Source organism: Myiozetetes cayanensis, unplaced genomic scaffold, assembly GCF_022539395.1.
Source record: "Myiozetetes cayanensis isolate MyiCay16 unplaced genomic scaffold, myiCay2020 scf14, whole genome shotgun sequence".
In the NCBI taxonomy this organism is placed as follows: domain Eukaryota; kingdom Metazoa; phylum Chordata; class Aves; order Passeriformes; family Tyrannidae; genus Myiozetetes; species Myiozetetes cayanensis.
This window is the reverse complement of record NW_026087048.1, coordinates 12,169,573-12,190,643: the sequence shown is the minus strand read 5'-3', so window position 1 is coordinate 12,190,643 and position 21,071 is coordinate 12,169,573. Positions and strand designations below refer to the sequence as shown.

The window sequence follows — 21,071 nt, the reverse complement described above, 5'->3', positions numbered from 1 at the left end:
GAGACCTCCTAAAAGATTACTCAGAAATACTTTCTGTGCTTTTGTGGTTGGATGTAATTATATTGCTTTTTTAGACATTAGAGATCAACTGTAGAAGACTTTTCTAGGAAACTTCCCCTAGAAAATGAACATCAGGGTCTGGCCTTTTGGAAACCACAATGACTAAAAGGCAATGTGGAGGGAGGGATTGAGTGTGCCAGCAAAATAACTCTGAGACAGCACAGAGGACTCTCAGCTCACTGCCTTCTCTTTTCTCAGAATTTGTGCTTGAGCTAAAAGGTGCAACATTTGGTTTTAAGTAATGGTAACAGTCATAGGGAATTGGTGAGGAATGAAGCCAGAATGTGTCATTTCTGCTGCCTCCTCACAGAGAGGAGCATCTCTGTTCATCTGCCTCTACAGTTGCTTCTTCCACTGGTCCCACGTGCCCAATCCACTCAGCCAATGCTGCATGTGAAGTATACACAGATTTATCTCAGCAGTTTTGGTAGCTTCACCTCTTCCCTGTGCCAGGAATATCTGTTCAGTCAAAGTTTGCCCTATTTGCTTTCAGAACATCAGGGTGGAGAATTCCAGATAAGTATTGCAAAAATGAAGATCAGGCTTGGGACAGGCAGCAGGTCTTGATATCTTGCTGTTGTTGCCATAGGAAGCAAAAAGAGTGTCACCAGCACCTCGTGGCAGGTAAAGTCACTCCCAACGGCACCTCCAAAGAGGGAAGATATTCCACAGTTCAGTTCCCTGTTTCTTCATGCTCTGATAAAAGCAGAACAACTGGCTTTATCCAGGCTTTCTAGGGAGAATAGGGGAGATAAGAGCTTAAATAGAAGGAAGGGAGGAGTAGGTGATGCTTGAGGGTTTGGCTGTCTGGTTTCCAGCCTCAAACGCATATTCCAGGTGAAAACATGTGACCTGCTTTACAAATTTACCTCTCTGTCTGGGAATCCAGGGATGGTCTCAGACTAATGGCATTTTTGGGTTTGTATGATTTGAGAAAACCAAGTTTGAGTGATGCTAAGAAGCAAAATAATAGATAGAATGATCATTTCCACAGTTATAAAAATGAATCACCCTTGGCCATTCTGTGCTTGTGTTTTTTAAAAATTAAATTCAAGCTGATTATCGTAGGTTTATTCCAGGTGAAGAACATGGTTCAGAGTTTGGATGCAAAGATTGACAGACAGTTGGAAGGCTCCACATGTCTCAATAAAGCATTGCTGAATTGTGACAGACAGTAGCATGCAGAAGACTAAATGGGTTTTTCTATTTTAATTACATGACCAGTACTCATGAATGGGAGCCTGAGCTCCATCTCCACTGACCATGAAAATGCCCTGGAGGTTTATGATGAAATGAAGCGTATGTTTTCTGATGATTTCTGGAAAATGAGGAAACACAAACAACACTTGTTTTAGTTTTGATTTTTTCTCAGGGAGCAGTGTGATACACCATGTGCGCTCCCACATTATTGCAGGAGAATTTGTAAGTTTTCCAGTTTAGTTCCTATAACATTCATGGGATTTGGCAGTTGTATGCAGATGCTCTGGTCAGGATTTCGTATATGACAGCCTCATCCCTGAATGTCTGCACCAATGTAAACAACATGAACAGTAATTCTGGCTCTTGCTGATAAATCAGATCATTTATTGTAGTGACTGAAATGTATGTCTGTGCCTCGGTCACATTAATGACTCTGTAGTGCTGTAGACATACACAAACTGTATTTTAATTGATGGCTTGATTATGGGTCTGTCCACAGCGACACAGAGCTCTGCCTTGTCCAGACTTTGGTAGCAATGCCCCAGAATTCAGTTTCACACCTGAATGAAGGCACTACTTATAGCCTACACAGAAGGGTCCTAAAGAGCCTTTGCAGTGCACTTGTGACACCCACACTGAATGCATGGGTGGGAGTGGAGTGTGGATGTGGATCAGCTGCCCTCTGAAGGTCACCATGGCTATCAGGAGCCCAGCTGGAAGCCAGGACTCCCAGTGAACATCCTGGTTGTATCAGCAAACTAAAAATTCTCACTGGGGAATAGGTGGAAAAATAATGGACAAGGACAAACATGCAAAGAGAAATACATCTATGTGAATGTAATCGGCGGGAACTGATTTGTCTTTCACCCCAAATATTAGGTGACTGCAAGGTAGGTAAAGTGGGTTTGATGTGGTTTCCTACAATTAGTATTCATTCTTTTCCCCCCCACTCTGGGTTTTCTATTGTCTTTCTTTTTTTCCTCTCTCTCATGAACTGTCTTCATATCCATGTCTTACTATTTTTCACACTTCTTTTCCCTAAGGCTTTCACTATGCAGATTTACAACCCCTTTTATTTCCCAGGATGTTGCTTACATTCACAGGGTGAAAATCAGCCTTTTCTTGCCAGGTTATGTGGCCATCCTCCCTGCCACTCCTGAACGACTCTACACTGCTATTCCCTTGAGAACTAAACTAGATTGGGATTTATTAAACCCTTAGCCCCCTGTTTGAATGCTATATGGCCTCAGGCAGTAGGCACTAAGGTGAATGCACACTGCTTCTTTGTTAAGGCACAGTAAACCACGTTACAGAGTGCACTGCCCCAGGCATTCCTAAACTATCTTGTCCTGTGTCAGCAAGATGCCTTAAAGAACTCTCTATAGAGCTTTCATTGCTCCATTCTCCCTCTGCTCCCACCCTGTGCATTTCAATACAGTATGGAAAGGATTTCATCCTTAATTGAAATTCCTTTCATCAGCCTAGATATAGCCTGAACAAAGATACTGACATGAAAAAGCAGTCAAGAACATATCTTTAAAATGTCAATTTGCCAGTGACAGGCATAAAATGCAGTCACTGCAAATCAAGACTCTAAACCCTCATTGTATATCACATAGCTGCCACTTCCCTCCCCCCTGCCACTATCCCTCCCATAAGTTTTGATGTTTGTACATCTTTGTTTTCCTTTCCACATTCTTCTCATACTGTATTCACAGCAAATCTGAGGATAGCTGGGTCTTGATAAAGGCTCTGCAAACCTTAGAGAAAGCTGCAGTTTTAAACCCTGAATAGTGTCATTTGTCTTAGACTCGTACTTCAGAAGAAACTGATCTTCAAGCTCTGTGGGTTTTCTATTTTTCCTTCTTTTATTCATTCTGGCAAAATAATTGGTGCACTTTTGTCCATATAGACCTGTAAGTTTCAGGACAAGAAGAAATGGCCTCAAGTTGTGTCAGGGCAGGTTCAGATTGGATATTAGGAAACCTAATTTCTTCACTGAAAGAGTTGTGAAGCATTGGAGCAGGCTGCCTAGGGAAGAGGTTGAGTTACCATGCCTGGAGGTGTTTAGAAGACGTAGATGTGGCACTTAGGGATATGGTTAGAGATGAACTTGGCAGTGCTGGGTTAATGGTCGGACTCTGTGATATTAAGGATCTTTTGCACCCTAAATGACTCTTTGATTCTGTGATCTGTCAGTGCTGATATTGCTTTAACGTTTTCTAAAATAGGCCTGGGATACACAGTTACTAACTTACATGAGCAGTAAGAAATAATAGTTGCGCTCTTCATGCACTGTTTATCCAGGAAATGAGCAAAAATGCTTTGAGGAACTTCCTAGTCTGAGTTTGGCGTCTGTAACCAGTCCTACAGTCAGATGATGGTTGCAGGTGTGCAGGTATTAGATGCAGAGTGTTTATCCAGCTGTAACAGTCACACAGTTGGCCAGCGGCAGCAGGAAGTCAGACATGGTTAATGTTTAACATACATAATCTTCACAGAGCTGCTGCCAGGTGTCTTCTTTGGCTTCAGTCTCACTGTCTTTTCGCCTATTCTTTTGTCTATCTGGTGTTCAGGAAAAGGAAGTGCAGTGCAAAGTTCTCTACCCTTGCAACAGGCGTGATGAGGCCACAGGACATGGAAATAACCAAGACATAACCAACCACTGTGTGCTCTATTTGTTATATTTGCCTTTTTGGTAGCTATTTGAAGATCTTCCCTGCTCACCTGAAGCATCTTTCTAGGTCCATCAACAGTTAACTAGTTAACTGAAAGCTAGTTAACTAAAGGATAGTAAAAACATTACGGATAACATGGTTTCCTGTAGGATACATCCCTTCTCTAAGCGGGCTTGACATTTTGTTTATTATTAAATGCTTGCATATTTTTCCCTCACAGACCATATATTAACATTTAGTGAAGAAGCAGGGTACTTCATGGAGGCTTAGTGTCATATTAGCTACAAGGCAGAGCAGTAGGGATGTCTTTATTTACAGATCATTAAAAAGATGAGTTCTGTGGTAACAGAACAAGCAGAAAAACTTGATTTTCTTGAGCATTTTCACAGTATTTGGTCAGCAGTATATTCTGCTGGCTGCAGAAGGAAAAGGAGAAGCAAGAGCAGAGGGAAGTAAGGAGTTAGGGGGAAAGACATTTGAGATGAGAGGGACTGCTGGACTGAAGCAGTGGTATCTGGGGAACACAGAGGAAAAATCCCAAACAACCATTCTTCAAGAAGCAATTTCGAATGTTGAGCAGAGAAATATTGGCACACTGTTGTCCTTCTGTGCCCTCCATAGCTGAGTACCTGGACATAAATATGTCGGAACATTTGCACATCCTGGAAACATCCTCATTCCAAGGAAAGAGTGAGATCTTTATCGAAAAAGGAAGCTGAAGGAAGGAGGAAGCATGCTAGGAGGAACCAAAGCTCTCTGTGGTGGTGGATGCAGCTAGCATGATTGTTTGGTGGGCTACTGGAATTAGGACAGCTCTGAGACTTGTCTGAAACGTCAGGAGAGCAAACCAAGCTCTGGGCAGCACCAGGGACAGGGTGCATGTGAGAGGCATGTTGGTCTGTGCCCAACTTTCCACAGCCACCCCTCCAGCCCTGCAAGCTGCAGTATGACCGTGAGTCCTGGAAGGTTAGTGATGTAGCTGCCACTGAACAGCACACAAATGGATGGATAAAAATTCTCTTAATTTTCACTCTCTTAAGCACTTGTGCATTACAGGTTTCTTTTCAAAAGTCAGAATACAGGATAGACACTAAATGCTAATTTTGATTCCTGATTGCATTACTTTCTTGAGCTACAACTTTCCTGAGGTACAAACTCGTGGACACTGTTTTCATCTTGCCATGATGGCAGCAATTCAGGAACTCCTTTTTCTTACTTCTCCATCCTTCCCATCCAATATGATATCCATTTCAGCCACTCCCTCTTGCTCCATTTTGCTCTCCAAGACTTCAGCAAATGTTATCTTTCTTGAGGAGACACCTACTGTGCAGGAATTATTTTACTGTATGAGTGATGGACTGAGATTAATGTAAACCATAGAGAGTGCATGATGTGAACAATGAAGAAATAACTTTAATAACTAATGAGAACTAATGAGGTTTGCACAGCCTTGTTCACTCAAGGAGCAAATTCATAACACTTCCCCTTTGATTCAAAGAAGACACTTTAATCTCACTACTACAAACATGAGCTAAGGAAGGATCAGGGTGGAGCATGGGAAACGTTGTCCTTTTTATTGTCTATTCTTTGGAGTAGCAATCTACTTATGATATAACAGCTTCTGCTGTCTGGCTCTGGGCGAGTCATACAGCCTTTGAAAGGGTTCTGAGAAATGTTAGTTTCAGTTGGTGCTACAAGCCCAGATTCCAGCTCTTATCTTGGTTTCAGTGTGTGTGCAGTGAAAGGGACGAATAGCGGCAGCACTAGACAGGCTCTTCTCAGATCTCATCAGCCAAATCACTTCTCAGGGTATATTAAGGGTTTTCTCAGGGTTGTATCAGTCTTCCCGAAGATTATCTATGGTGCCTCTTGTAACAGCTTAGGTGGAGCTCGAGGGCATTTGTGATACCCAAGGAATTTCACAGGGTTCCTCATTTATCTATTCTGTATTTTCTTTCTCCAGCTTTTTCTGTCGCATTCTATGGAGTAGAGTCCCTTTCCTCATTTCATAAGGTGTTCGAACAGCCTGTACGTGGGGTGTGTTGGCTGTCTCCGCCACCCGAAGGAACCCAGCATCAGTAGGTGGGACGTTTCATTATCCTGCCTGATCTCTCACCCTCTCACCCTCCCAGCAGGACATGCCTGGGACATGTGTAATTAACTGGGTATTCTCTGTCCTCTAGAGAACAGTCTGTCCATGCCAGAGGCCACACATTCAAGCTGGTTGGAGATGCACATTTCTCCCTTTCATTTTCTCCTTTAACAGTCAGTGTAGACACAATTACTGCTGGCTGAATTTAGCATTTCTAACATTCCCATTGTTAGCAAAACTAAAGATTGATGTGGATGGGGGCTGGTCTCATTTTTGACGTTCCAAAGGCAAAGGAATATCACACATGACCAACTCTTTTGTAGGTTTTGAAGGGACTTTTCCTAGAGTTGGCAAATACTAGCACTGCAAGAAAAGTTCATCTCAGGCTTGTCACTAATGAAATGACCTTAGGTTTTGATTTTTTGAAACTTTGTTCCTCATAGGTAGCGTAATGGACACACATTAGGAGAGCACCATGAATGCCGTGCTTCAAGTTGGGGCCCTGCTTTGATGCACCCAAATTTCACAGTAATAGGAGATGCACAGGTGTTGTCTTCCTTATATTTTCACTTGGGCTACTTTAAGTGTTGCAGGTTTTTTTGTGTTGTGTTGTTGTTTTTTTTTCCCCCCATCAAGCATTTGTTAATGAGTGCTTGTTAATTAATTTAAGGCTAGAGTTATAAGCTATGTTACCAACAGAATGTGACATATAAAGGTGCCATTTGCCCCCGTCTTTTGTGTTCTGCCCTCAGGGTTGGTGAACGCGTTAGAGACACAGTACCATGACCACTGATCCATGGGGTCTGCCATGTGTCCAAAGCGATTAGCTAATTTATTCAATGAATTACTTGGGATACGGGTTATTACCCTGATTTTCTAAAGAAACGAGGCTTCTGCCATTGCGCCACTTTTAGTTTTCCATGGTACCTCTCGAAACCACAGGCCAGTTTCACCCAAACCCAACACATCTTTTACAGCTTTCGAGCCTGGGGCCCGGTTAGCGGAGTCCTGGGCACTGCGGAGGGGCAGCTCCATTGGCATTTCCGCACCGCGGGGTTGCCCCTCACACGGCGCACACCCTGCCCCGCTCCGAGGGCTGACACTGCCTCAGGTGTGACCACTCGGGGTGACCCGAGCCGGTGGCCGGGGAGCAGCGCCCGGGACCCCTCACGGTGCGGGAGCTCCGGGGCGGCCCCAGCGGGTCCCCTCAGAGCCCCCTCGGGAGGCGCGAAATGGCCCCGGCGCCCCCCGCCCCGCCGCGCACGCGCGAGGGTGGGCGGCCGCCGGAGACTGTGTGTGGGGGGGGGGTCTCTTAAAGGGCCCAGCGGCTCCTCCCGTGTCCGGGCCGGCGCTGCGGGACCCGCCGCCCGCACCTCCCGCACCTCCCGGCGCCCCGCCCAGGGGGCGGCACTGCGGGCACGGCCCGGGCACTGCCCCGCGCCCGCCCCGGCACCTGCGGCGGCGCCGCTCCGCGCCCGTAACCCGGAAGCGCTGCGGCGGCGCGGAGGGGGAGCCGGGACATGGCCGCTGCCCGCTCCTGCCTGCGCGCCCCGGCCGGCATGGCCCTGCCCGCGGCCGCGCGCCGCTGAGCCTCCGCCTCGCCTTGCCCTTCCCTCCGACCCTCCGCATCCTCCTCATCCTCCTCCTCCTCTTTCTCCCTGCCGGGGCCGGTGGCGCTGCGGGGGCCCCTCGCTGCCGAGCGGGGCGTCCCGGGGGCCGGGGCGGAGCGGGCGGAGCCGCGCGGTGTGCGGGGGGTGCGGGAAGGTGCTTTCCCGGGTTCCTGCATGTTCCCTGCGGGGGGCCGGCCCCGGTGCTGGAGCGCCGCGCTGAGCCGTGGGGTTTCGGGGCGTTCATTTTGTAAATGTGTACGTGTGGCTCATGCTCCGTGAGGGGGGTCTAGGGAGGCGTTTCAGAGAGTTGCGTTTGCTGTAGCGTTAGTTGCGGGGGGCTTTGAGGGCTGGTTGTGGTCCATCTGTGTTTCGTGAGGTTGGTGGTTGGTTGGTTTTTATTTTTTTTGGTTTGTATAAGCAGTTTTGAGGCTTTGAAGAGCCGCACTGCTGCTGCCGAACTGTGGTTCCTCCAAGGTTGCCATTGTTTGCGTTCTGGGAGGGCAGCCGGTGTCCTCGCAGGGAAGGCGGCGGGTCGCGTTTGGAGGAGGGCCCCGGGGCCGGTTCCGTGTGTGTGTGTGTGTGTGACTTCTTTTCCAGCATAGGTTTAGCTCTCCTCCGCGGCGTCTCTGATGCCAGAACAAGGCCCCAGAATGAACGGTTTCTCCCTGGGCGAGCTGTGCTGGCTGTTCTGCTGCCCGCCGTGCCCCAGCCGCATCGCTGCCAAGCTGGCCTTCCTGCCCCCGGAGCCCACCTACACCGTGCTGCAGCCCGAGCAGCAGCAGGAGGCCGGGGCGGCGGCCGGGGCGGGCACCCCCACGGGCTCGGGCACCTGCAGTCTGCACCTGAGCGAGCGGGCCGACTGGCAGTATTCCCAGCGGGAACTGGATGCCGTGGAAGTGTTCTTCTCCCGCACGGCCCGGGATAACAGGCTGGGCTGCATGTTCGTGCGCTGTGCCCCCACCGGCCGGTACACGCTGCTCTTCTCGCACGGCAATGCTGTGGACCTGGGCCAGATGTGCAGCTTCTACATCGGCCTCGGCTCCCGCATCAACTGCAACGTCTTCTCCTATGACTACTCCGGCTACGGGGTGAGCACCGGCAAGCCCTCCGAGAAAAACCTGTATGCAGACATTGATGCAGCCTGGCAGGCCCTCAGGACAAGGTAAATGGGTGTTGGGGACAAGGTATTTGTGTATTTCCCTTTAATCCTGATAAGTCCGGTGTCTGCACTGCTAACCTGCTGAGAGGAGGGGAAGGGTTTGTAGGTAGTTTGAGTTACTTCGATGCCCTCACCACGTTTTCCATCCTCACCACAGCTACAATGCGATTTGCTGGATGGCTTCATTTGCTGAAATGATGGGCAGACCTTCATCCTGGGATGTTTTCTAGATTTAGGGAATTATTCATCTGTATTATATGTTAGGTATTGCTTCACCATGGAAAATCTCCATCTTGAGTAGGACATACTGCACTGGTTGCAGTTTGAGCTTGCAGACTGCCCAAACCCTTTTGTTCAAGACCTGCCCACCACTGTCCAAGGTTAGAGGTAAACCAGGTGAGCCAAAGCTAAATTTGGCAGTAGCCTGGGCTAGTGCTTACCGAGAAACTGGTAGTGTTCTATGATGTGTTTGGTGTTTCAGGTGCGACACAGACATCCTTTCTCTTTTGGTAACCAAACAGCTGTTATCCAATGGGTAGGGTAGCTGGGTGGAAGGAAAAAGTGTTGACAGTTGGAAATAGAGCTGGGGATTCTGCCAGGAGATGCCAAAGTATGCGGCATCCAAAGGGATGGAGCAGTGACGAGAAGGCCCTGGCAAGGCAGGCTGGCCAGTGGAAACAGTGAGCCCTTGGCTTCTAGAAAATCCTGAGCAGAGCTGCTACCTCTGGCTCTGAGCTACAACTGATTGCCCTCTCTGGGCCTCCTGCTTCTTCTGTCCACAGAAACCATGAGCTCCTTTTGTTGTTGCATAAGTGGTTCTTAAAGTATGACCTCGCAGAACATGTCCTGGGAGAGAGAGCTTTAAAAAGCTTAAATTGTTGCAGTAGGCCAAGAGAAAAGAACGATGAACGTTTTCAGTTCTTGGCTCTGGCGTTGCGTGGATGAACTTGGCTTGCGTGAAACGCGTATTTAATGTCTATCTTAGGGATACGTGCCAGCTTCAGAAATAGTGACAGGAGTTGTTACTAATTTAGATAATTGGCTTTGCAAGAATCCAGGGATTGGTTAGTCGTGGAGTCCAAGCACCTTTTAACATTGCTCTGCCCAAGTCAGGCTAAGAGCAGGGGGGAGAAAGCTGTAGGGGGAAGTTACCCTTTTATAGCATGTGTTCTATCTGTTTGGTGAGCAAACCAGGTTCTGGGCGCATTCTCAAGGATTTTTTTTTCCCTTGAGTATAAATAAAATGATTTTATGTAAAGAAATAATTTTGATATGCTGTATGCAGAATAAGTTATTAAATGCCATTGTTACACATATGGATGATATAAATAAGGTTTAAGGAAGGAAAAGTGCTGTGTCTAAGTCAAGCCTGGTTAATGTTTGTCCTTCAGTTGCTGTGCTTTCTGTCTGTTTCAGCTGATGTTTAGTTGATGATACTTTTTTATTTAAACCTTCTAGACCTCTGAAAAAGTGCTTTCACATCTGCCTGGGGGTGTTTCTTCTGTGCTGACAGGCATTTACTATGTGTTTTGGTTCTATGTAGATCAAGAAACAAGGGGTTCCTTCACTGGAGTCCTTCAAGAAGCTTCATCCAGTAGGTAATACCAACACATTCACAGCTTGCTAGGAGAGGATCTGGCTTCTATGAAAATGTGACTGAACAAGTTTATAGTTTTATATTAGTGTCATTTCTGTGGTTTATACAAGGCCTGGGCTCTGCTTTCCTCCTTAAATTGAGGGGTTGAAATTTACCAACTTCTACTTTGTGATGTTTGTTAATCCCACATTCTAGTACTACCTTGAGACTACTGTTAGAGTAGTTGTGTTATCACTGGATAGGTTTTTAGGAGTCAAAAAGCCATTGGAATTGGCTGCACAGAGAAGTGGTGACATCACTACCCCAGAAGTGTTCAAAAGGTGTGTGGATGTGGCATTTGAGGATATGGTTTAGTGCTGAACATGGTGGTGCTGGGTTAATGGTTTGACTCAACGATCTTAGAGGTCTCTTCCAACCTTAACAATTCTATGATTACAGTATTTTAGGTGCCCAGTAAAGAAATTGGTTACTGTAAAATTTAAGTTTAAATAGAAAGTTAATTGATTCTATTAACAGATGACTGTCTTCGTAACAGGTAGGAGCTGAATGAATTCTCGAAGGAATAGTGTGAACTTTACAGGACTGGTCATTTGTTAGTCCTTTTAATAAGTCCAAGTGGCTCTCAATTTAGTGAAATGTTCTGCAGTAAAAATACCAGTCTGCCTGTTGAGGTAAAATGTCATGTTATACCATTCCTGCTGCAGCAGTTTGTTGGTAGCTCCAGGAGTTTGTGTGTGCATTCATTCTTAATGCAGATTCCTAACGTTTGGCCTCTAGTCATATGTCAGTGAACTGTAATGCAAAGTTAAAAGTGAAGTCTTAAAATAGAGGTTCACTGTGCCATCAAAAGCATTTAGTCATCTGTGCTAAGTTCCGTGGGAAGCTGTTGCTCTTCTGAATCCACCAGACGTTCCACCTGGCAGCAGAAAGGAATCATTAAAATGTTGGAAGTCTGAGACTCTTTTTTCCTTTTAAATTGTGCCTCTGAAGTACCACTGATACTTAGCAATTATTAATTTATCAGTATATTTTGAGAGTTGCCTCAAGTAAGGTGGGAATTAACCCTACACTTGGAGAAAGCAGACTGCTGTCAAATTTTAGAAATGCTGGTGAGCTGACTGGGATTTGCCAACATGGCTGCGAATTTTGACTGAATTTTTTCAAGGTATTGAGACAAGGATCTTTCTATCTCATACACATTTAGGAATCAAACCTTACATAATGAGTGATTTTAAAAGTCTCTTGTAAGCAGTGGATGAAAAAATAAAGTCATCAAATTTTTTTTGTTCAGTTTCAATTATCAGCCTGTCTTTGCAAAATCAGGCTCAACTGTTCTTCGTTTTTTCAGTCTTTGTAAAGGAAACTTATTTGCCTTAATTTAAGGGAATTTAGTATCTCTCCTCATGAATAACGTATACTCTCAAACTATAATTTTACTAATTATTCATTCTGAATGTGAACTGCCAGCCCAGTAGAGATATTGACATACAATTTTATTCCCTTTAAATGAGGTTTTATAGATTTTTCTTCAGAAGTCGTAACTGTAGCATTGGTTGTTCTCGTTCCGATATCAAGTATTAATCAGTAATTAATTTGGGCTTTTACATAAATTTTTTTCCACTTGATTAACAAATTTCCATCTGGTATCTCAATGTTACTCAAAAAGAGTTTTCTGTCTTATTGCTACAGATGACATTTTTTGAAGTGTTTTATTTTAGGCAGGTTGGTCTGTTTCTGTTCTGTTTGTTTCAGAACCAGAATGAGGAGAAGGTTTATTGGGCTCTGTCTTCTTTCATGTTCCATGTGGTTTTAAGTTCCTGCTTTTTATTCAGTTGTGGCTCCTGTCCTGTTATCTGGTTGTGTTAGTGTAACATCTGCACAGAATGACTTGATTGTCCTCGTCCTCCCCCCTTTCCTGAATTCCACATGGGAAGGTTGAACTTTCTAACACTTTTACATTAAGACAATGTACAGTCCTTAAAAACAGGATACACACGTAGGGTTTGGGTACAGTGCTTAAGCACAAAACCAGGACTGCTTTGTTGGCTGCTTGCTATTTATATTCAAATCAATTTGTATGTTCCCTAAAAATTTGGGGAAGATTGGTGAACTGTTTTAAAATCCCAGTCAAATGAAAGAAGGTACTGCTGCCCCACTCCCTGTGCTTCTGGAGTAAAGTATCAAAGAAGAGAACCTGTTAGTCCATCTTTTGGATCCCTAAAGGAGGGGAAGAAAATGTAATTAATAAATAGTTTAGAAGAGCAGTTTTTGTTGCATTTAACAAAATACAGCTTAATGTGTTTTTCATGGTGCACAATATAAACTAGTATTTCTTTAAAGCTTTTGATAAGTGATGGACATTACTGTAATGTTTGAATCCTTCCTTCTCAAAATGTGCACGCCAGAATTTGTCAGAGGAGAGCATTGGTTTGCTTCTATTTTTCCTTACCATTCTTGGTAAATATGACATGAATTGTAAAATGGTTTAGGAAATTCCGATGGCTTGTGATCAGTGGGTAGCAGATAGTTTGGAAAGCTTAAATATTTTTTTAAAACTATTTTCCCAAATTTAATGTTAAAAAAAAAAATTCCACACCAAACCTTTTATTATAGAGAGATTTTATTATTTGTGGTGCAGATTATCAGCAGATTATTGCTGTTTCCTTTGCAGGAGTTGATGGAGAAGTCTTACAGCATTCATTTGAGTAAAATCAGGAAATACACTTAATTGGATTAGACTAGAGTAATAACTAATCTTCTGAGGTTATGTCAGTTTAGTTTGTCTCCATGCTGATGTGATGAAGTGGTTACAGTTTTCCAGGTGGTTTTTTTTTTACCTTGATGAATCAAAATAGTTAATTTCTAGTTTAATTTTCTTTGCCACAGAATCTTCTTTCACTAGCACTGTATCTGTGTGCATGATCTGAGTTATGTAGATTGAGTATTTAAAGGTTTTGATAAAAGGCTACCAGCTAAATTCCTGACATGACCAAAGGCAGTGCTTGGCAGAGTCATGATAAGTAGTCCTGGAGTAATAGGGTTCCCCTTGTTCATGGAGCATCATCTGGTACATTTTTTTGTCACTGACTTTAATAGGATATTTCCCACCACCAGTTTTTCGGTAATGTTGTTACAGTGTCTCCAAAGGGTTGTTCAAAGATACTGTTCTCTGAAACTTAACTTATTCTGCTATGGTCAATACTTAAAGAAAAACTGCACATAACTTTGTTCAAAAATGGAAGCATACAGAATCCTCTCCTCCTGTTTATGCAATGAGCAGAGATTAATGCAGATGATGAGCGTCCCAGGGACAAATACCAACAACTGTTTAAAACAGGTGCTCTGATGTTCAAAGTTATTCAAAATGTTTACTGAGCTTTGGTGTTGTGTTTACCTCTTTTAGTCACTGAAGTAAAAGTAGTTTTGTTAAATATTTTCCTATTTCTGTCAGGACTGCAAGATCAAAGCTCGTTTAAAAAGGAAAAAAAAAAAAGATACTTTTTTACTGTCAGGAACATTTTGCAACTGGTGTTATTTGGGAAGAAAAATGAGCTGCCAAAGAGCCTTTGGCTAACAGTACATGTTGTCCTGAGTGTAGATAGTCCTGAAATTCAACTGCCTGAACTGGACATGTTGGTTTACCCTGACATACAAGGGTTGTAGGACCTGGTTCTCAACAAGATCAGAGCACTGAACATAAGGATTTCTAGAGGAACATGTTGTTAAATCCTGCATGCTGAAGTAGCTGAAGGTTTCTGTCTGCTTTTTAGCACTAAATTGCATGAAGTGCATGAGAAGTCTTGCCTTCCTTGCTCTGGGTGGAGAAGTGTCACCTTTTGAGACTGAGCTGATGGTTGCTATGCTGTGGATGTTTGACCTGTACATGTTGCTGGTAGCTGTTAAATTTGTTCAGATTGGTTTTGACAGAGTGTGAGCTGGACTGTGTAAACCACAGTGGCTTTGCTCTGAATCCAGGGTCAGTCTCCAGTCCATCACAGCCTCAAATCCGAAAAGTCCCTCAAAAATTCAGCCTTTACCCTACGTTACTCTGCTACCTTGGAGAAGTGGGCTGGGCTAAACTTACACTAGTTCATTACTTGTGAGCGTAAGTAAAACGAATAAAAATAAAAAAATTAGCAATACTATCCAGGATTGTAGATACCTGCGGGTGGAGACCATTTCAAGCTACGAAAGTGTGTTTTCTGCCAGCAACTGCCTCAGTGAGGAAAACTGACACTTACTCAACAAATGGATATTTCTATTTCCATATTGAATAAAGAAAATTGGTTCTCTTCAGTTTTCTGGGGATTTTTTTGGACCTGTGATGTTTTCTCACATGGAGATAGACTAGTAGAAGGGAAGTGCTAAGCAATTAGCTGTTTGGAACCTAACTGGAATACAGATCTGAATTTCTTATTTCTTTTGACTATGATTTTCCTGGTGGAGAGGTCAGTGTGATGATAGTAACTTTAAAACTGTGTCCCAAAACTGCTTTTAAGCAAAATAGTGAGAAATTAGTTCTGCAGTTGCATTCTCTTGGCTATAAGGCAAACAGTCTCAAAATTATGCAGCACTAGTAAAGGAAATGAACAAATAACATAGCCTTTTTTTTCTCAAAGCTGATAATAAATATAATTAATAACTAACACTCCTTTCTGCCCTCCCTCACAAATATAAATCAATTACAAGGCTGTATTAGAAGCAGTTGAAGTGAGTCATGAAATAAGGTACAAATGTGTTGTACCTAATGTGTTTGTGCACATACAGGCTAGCTTTTGTCAACTAGCCTCTGAAAAGATCAGAAATCCTTTCCTGTTGATTAGGAGACAGCTTCAATTGCCACTGAACTTGAGAGAAATTGAAGGCACTTACCTGTGGGCAAGATGAGGCGTTCCTTGTGTTTTCTGGAATCCAGGAAAAGCACATCTTTTTACAATTTTTAAATGCTAGTGGCTCTTAAATGTCTGAAATTAATTAAGAGTTGTTTTTTGTCTAACTCTACAAAATTGGGTTTGTATGGGCTAAAATCCAAACCAAACCAACCCAACCCACAGGCAAACTTCTTGTATCTCTAGGAGTCAGTTTGTGGTGGATAATTGAGGTTGCTGGAGACAAATACTGGTGAATTGAATAAGCAGTGACCCATTTGCTGCTGCTGCTTCTTGACTGCCCTGCCTTCCAGTTTTTAGGTGAATGACTTACTTTGGTCTTGCATGCTCAACCTGACATCTGATGATGAGGCTGAATTTCATTCCTGACTCCAGCTGAGTGTTTTGTTAGCGTTGTTTTTTTCAGTGTGTCAGGTTTTGGGAGCAATGGGAAGTGTGTGATTGTAAACCCAGGAAATGCTGTGTGAACACAGAGGAATAAAGATGCTTTTAGTAGAAGGCTAAGAATGTATAATGGGATGGATGGATGAATGGTGCATAGTGTCAGCTTAAAGACTGAGGAACATCTTTGCATTCTTTATTCCAAAGGCTAATTTGAGAAAAAGATGGGTTATTGTTGCTTGCACACGGAGCTCTGCTGCCCACAAACAGTCACAGAAAGGTGCAGGCGTAGGCCAGTTGTACAATGACAGCACTATATTGGCATTATCTGTATACAAATCTTTATATTTTTTTAACCACTACGTTAACTTTACAGAACAAAGCTTCTCCTGTTGGCATGAAACATTGTGGTTGGATTTTCTGACTATGAGACCAAATAATACCAAGGCACAAAATTGGTCTAAACAGCAGGATCTGGCTCAGTGCCCGCCCACCTTCCCGCCTTGGTTTCATGTCTCCTGATGAGCACATGCATGTCTTTGGGAAAATCCCTACAATCATTAAATAAATCTGTAACCTCTCAACTTTCAAAAAGGGGAATTCCATGTGGGTTCACAAAACCAAAAATGATGTTGATGTGGAAGATGAGGTTTTAAGTTAGTACACTTGCCTCAAAGTCTAGAGGGAAAAATTTAAATTAGAGGTAATCTCTAAGTATTGCCTCTGGTTTTTATTTTGTACTGCAAATTTGTTAGAAAAACTTAAAGTATGCTTTCCTGACGGTAATATTATTTATTGATACAGCCTCTTGAAATTCTTTCTAGGTGAAAATGCTATTTTTAACTGTTGATTTGGAATTGATTGTTGGATTAGACAGTTTGGGCTATGCTTTTAGGAAGATTTGTGTTGCTGTGCCTGATTAAAAAATTCTGCTTACATGTAGAAATATTACTTTGAGAACTTTGACTCATGGCAGCCTTGTTTATCATCCAAGGCATGCAGCTGAAAGGAGCTGCATAGCTCAGTGTCTGGCAAACAACCTTTCTCAAGGCATGCAGTGCCAGCTAGTAGCTCAAAGATATTCTTTCTTTATTATCATTATTATTATTTTTCAGGGTACTGCCAAGTTTCTTAAGATCCCAGTAAGTTCGACCAGTGAAATTCAACTTTTTGTCATGACGTGGCCGTTTCTTTTTGTGTGCAGCAAATGAACAACTGGAGTAGTGGGTAATGGGATCCAAAAAGTCTGAAAGTTCCAAGACCAACTTCCAACACGTTTCTCAGGAAAGCCTTTAAAATAGTATGGTGTGAAATGTTCCTCCTTTGTTAAGGTTGTTTAGAATGGGTTTTACTCAGATTATGGGATCTTTCTGAACTTTTCTCCTCTCTGTGAACTTCTAGTTAGTTTTGCTTTGACTGTCCTCGTAGAACTATAAAAATGGTGTTCTGCATCAGCAAAGAAGTGAAACCAGCTGTATGTTTTTCTAGCATGCAGATAAACTGAGATAAGGTTCAGATTATTTTATCATTATTACATGAATCTTAATTGCTCTTTATAATAAATTAAACAAGACACTTTGTCTTAACTGTTGCACTGTACAATAAATTGCAAGCATTAATAATATGCAAAATAAAGGATAAGCCAACAGTAATAATGAGTGGATTTCTGCTGAGCTTTTTGCAACCAAAATGGTGTATGGAGCCATCTACACTTTAAGGGAAATTTTGAGAAGTGAACTTCCTACCTTAAGCATTGAACCAGTTTGTTTGTGCAGAACTTAATCCTTGTCCCAGCTCTGTATAGTCTTCCCCAACATCTGATGAATTTATTGGTGATATTGGCTGTATGACAGCTTGGGCAAAGTGGCATCTTTCAAGGAAATGGTCTTGTTTTTCAAACATGTTCTCCAGGGCAAATTTACAAAGGTCTTCTCCAACATGCTATTTGTTCTTTATATTAAGACAAAAAATGTGTGTATGTTGAAGTGTCTTTTTAGTGCCCTTTTTTTCTGTTTCTTTGTTTAATGAAGTAGTTAATTTTGTGTAATATTTATTTTGGAGGTGTTCCCCAGACAACTTTTACCTTGAGACAGCTGATCAAGAGCCAGTCAGTCTCCTCCTTCCCCAAGAACTGAAATGTACCTCAACTTGCATATTACATGTTTTCTACATAGTATTTTTTTTCTTGCTCCCTGTTGCAAAAAGCTTGTCTTTTCCTGGTAAAGCATGGGGTTTAATGTGTATTAATGTTATGGAAAATGTTAGTGTTTCAGTTTGAGTGTGAGCATCTTATTGAGTTTAACAAACTGTGCAAGTGCCAGAGTGGTAGGAAAAGGTGGGGTAGTGTTTCAACTATTTCTGTGCATTCTGGTTTATGCACATGTAACCTTTGCCTCAGACTGGTTAATAAGTACACTGGGAGTTAGCATGCATTGCAGGCAGCACTTTCTGATGCAAGAAAATCACCTTTTCAGCAGTCAGTTTGGTAGTTTAAGGTATTAAGTGGGGTTTCAACCTTAAGCCTGACCAATACCCCTAAAAGGTTTTGAGTTTTGCTGTATCTCTTGCCAGGGTCCAACCTTCTGTTTCTCTGATAAACCCTCTGCCCTCTCCCCTGAACTCGTGCTAATTATTCGTGTAATGTTCACTTCTAAAGCCCACTGTGCATAAACCTAGTACAATTAGTCCTTTATCTCCTGTCTTTGAAATTTGTACTAGAAATCAATCTGATAATGCAGAAACAACTGTCTGTAAAGGAACACAGGCACAAAGTTGTCTTTTAGAAAAAGAAGTGGTTCTGATTTGTATCTGCATTAACCAAGAATGAAGATGACAGAATGTACTTGAATATAATTTGGATCTGAATTATTGATAGATCTTGAATGATATGACAATCTTGAAAGATAAGGTTGTCATAATTCCTCCATGTTCATGCAGTTTTGTAGAGAATGAGCAGGTTGTAAAGTCTCCTTGATTTATTGAGTTCTTTTCTACCCTGAGACTGAGGAAGCTGGTGCCAAGTATCCCACCCTTCCAAACTGGATGCCCTTCTGTCAAAGCTCATCTAAGCTCTGTAGATCATTTTGTGTAGAGCATTGAACAGACAGTATTGATACAAATAAGATCTGGCATCTTCCAATTATTTCAGGAAATTACTCTTTCAATCTAAAAATCCACTTTAATATTCATAATAAGGAATATAAAACCTGAGGATGTTTTTTACCTGGATGTAGTTCTAAATCTGTTGCATTTTAGCAGCAGGAGAAACTGCACTAAAAATTATTCTTCTCTTTGGTTGGACTTTCACAGCAATTTTCTATTTTTCTTTTTTATTATGTTGATTTGTGTGTTAATTTGAAATAAAGGTACAAATGTTAGCTTAAACTTAGCTCATTTAATGACTGGAATTTTGAGGGGGAGAGGAGGATTTAACAGGCATCATTTGTCATCTTTTGCTCTGTTTTTCTTCCTTCCACTGTGGCCAGTGCTTTTTGGCCACAGTCTGATGTGAACTATGTTCTTTCCTGCTCTTCACTGTAGAACTGACCAGATTTCCTCTTTACATATATTTTTTAATTCTCTTTAAATATTTCTATTTTGCCTCTGTCTTGAAAGCTTTATGATATTAGGAGAAAGGGAAACACTATATTCATTTGCAAAATGTAACTGTCTGCAGAGATAAATAGGAAAAGTGTGTGTTGTGGGAGAAAACAGCAGTAGTTTATAACTGAAAGTGCCCATGTTGTGAAATGGTGAACTGCAGAAAACCTACGGGCCTAATGCCAATTTGGACAGTAATGTAGACATTAATATACTTCTTTTCCAAGCACTGTGCTGTTATCTGTTATTTCAAAAATAGAAACTCTGACAGTACAGGACTTCTTTATGCTGTGCTGGTTTATTGGGAGGCAGTTAAGTGCCTGTGAGGCATGCACTGGAATTGTTAACATTTTTTCCTGCATAACCAGTTGTTCTGTGGTGATACTGCAATCAAGTAGGGAGCCTGTTTGCTTTACAAGGACTGCATCATAAATAGAGGCAAATAGGGTAGTGATTAACATCAGGAAGCTGCTTTTCATTTTTATTTTTTTACATTTCTAAGATGCATCCACAGGTCAGTTTCTACCTTTAGCATCAGCTGAAATAATGACCTTAAGTGATTGCATTAACAGTTGTCCTTGATCCACTGCTAGGTACTTCTGCTTCTTGTGGAGTAGCTGTTAATTGTTAAACGTTATTTTTTGAGGGGAAAAAGTTGACTAGCAAGAAGTCTTTCACCAAAAAAACTACAAAAGCAATTGGCCCTGTTAACTAGGTATGTTGGCAGAAAACACAGTATGCAAGTGTGCTGTTTAACCATTGTTAAAACCTCTTGATTTGCACAATCTGAGCAAAACGTCTTTTACTCTGTAGACACTTGGATGATCCCAGATAAGGCAGCTGGATAAGCTGAACAAGTATATATGACCTGGTTTCAGGATTGAATTTTCTGATGTGATTTTAGGAAAGTTATGAAAAAGTTAGTACCTTCCTGAATGTACAGAAGTACTGTTCCATGTTTTAGAATAGCATATCATGCTTTAAGACAGGTAAAGTTTAGTGATGCTAGTGTTCTTGCATGTAATTAATATGTTTCTTAATAGATTACTTTTTTGTGCTATCTTTTCAGGTTCTTAGCACAAGGCAGGTTTTATGAGCACTTCAGCCAAACAGAAGTGCACAGAAGAAACTTTAGCTCTGTGATACATTTTATAGTTCACAATTCTAAGTAGTATTTACTGGGAGGAGGGAAGAGGGATTTAGCCCCTGGGCCTGTGATGATAAAGGCTGTGACTAGGAAATTTGATTTTTAAGCTCTGAACTAGTTATCTGTGGTCTGCTGTTCTAGAACATCTGGTGCTGTTAATCCTGGTGATTGCTATGTATTTTTTTAATCATCTTAGGTTTATATTGACTGTTAGTGGGGGTTGAACATTGATTGTGCTAAATATTCATTAAAGAAAAATGTACAAGAGGAAATGAAGGGTAAAACAGTGCAGGCTTTAATATTTGCTTGATAAAGTATAGATTTTATGGACCAACAGGTCTTTAATTCTGGTAAAGTCAGCCCATCTTTGAGTGACAGGGATGGAAGAACTTGAGGATGCTTAGGAAGAAAGGAATTGATGAGTCTGATTTAAAAGTCAAGTGCTAATATAAAAATGGCACAGAGAAAGACAGAACACTGAGGTTTTCTTGTCTCTGGAAAGATGCTGGATGAATCTTTTCTAGTAACAGATTGCTTTCATGAAATGACTGTCTTCCATTTGGCAGCTATTGCTCTTGGTATTTGTTAGAATATTTAATGAGTCTATCTGAAAATGGATAATTGAGAGCGACAGAGGAGACATATCAGGAGGGTTATG

At 42.2% G+C, this 21,071-nt stretch overlaps 1 protein-coding gene across 1 annotated transcript in view; it reads left to right on the top strand.

Annotated features, from left to right (window-relative positions):
- The first annotated feature begins 7,767 nt into the window (after window positions 1-7,767).
- ABHD17C (abhydrolase domain containing 17C, depalmitoylase) overlaps window positions 7,768-21,071 on the top strand; it is a 28,887-nt gene continuing 15,583 nt past the window's right edge. The window contains exon 1 of the mRNA XM_050309480.1: window positions 7,768-8,802. Within this exon, the coding sequence (XP_050165437.1) occupies window positions 8,270-8,802 (533 nt within the window). The 5' untranslated portion in view covers window positions 7,768-8,269. The remainder of the gene's footprint in view (window positions 8,803-21,071) is intronic.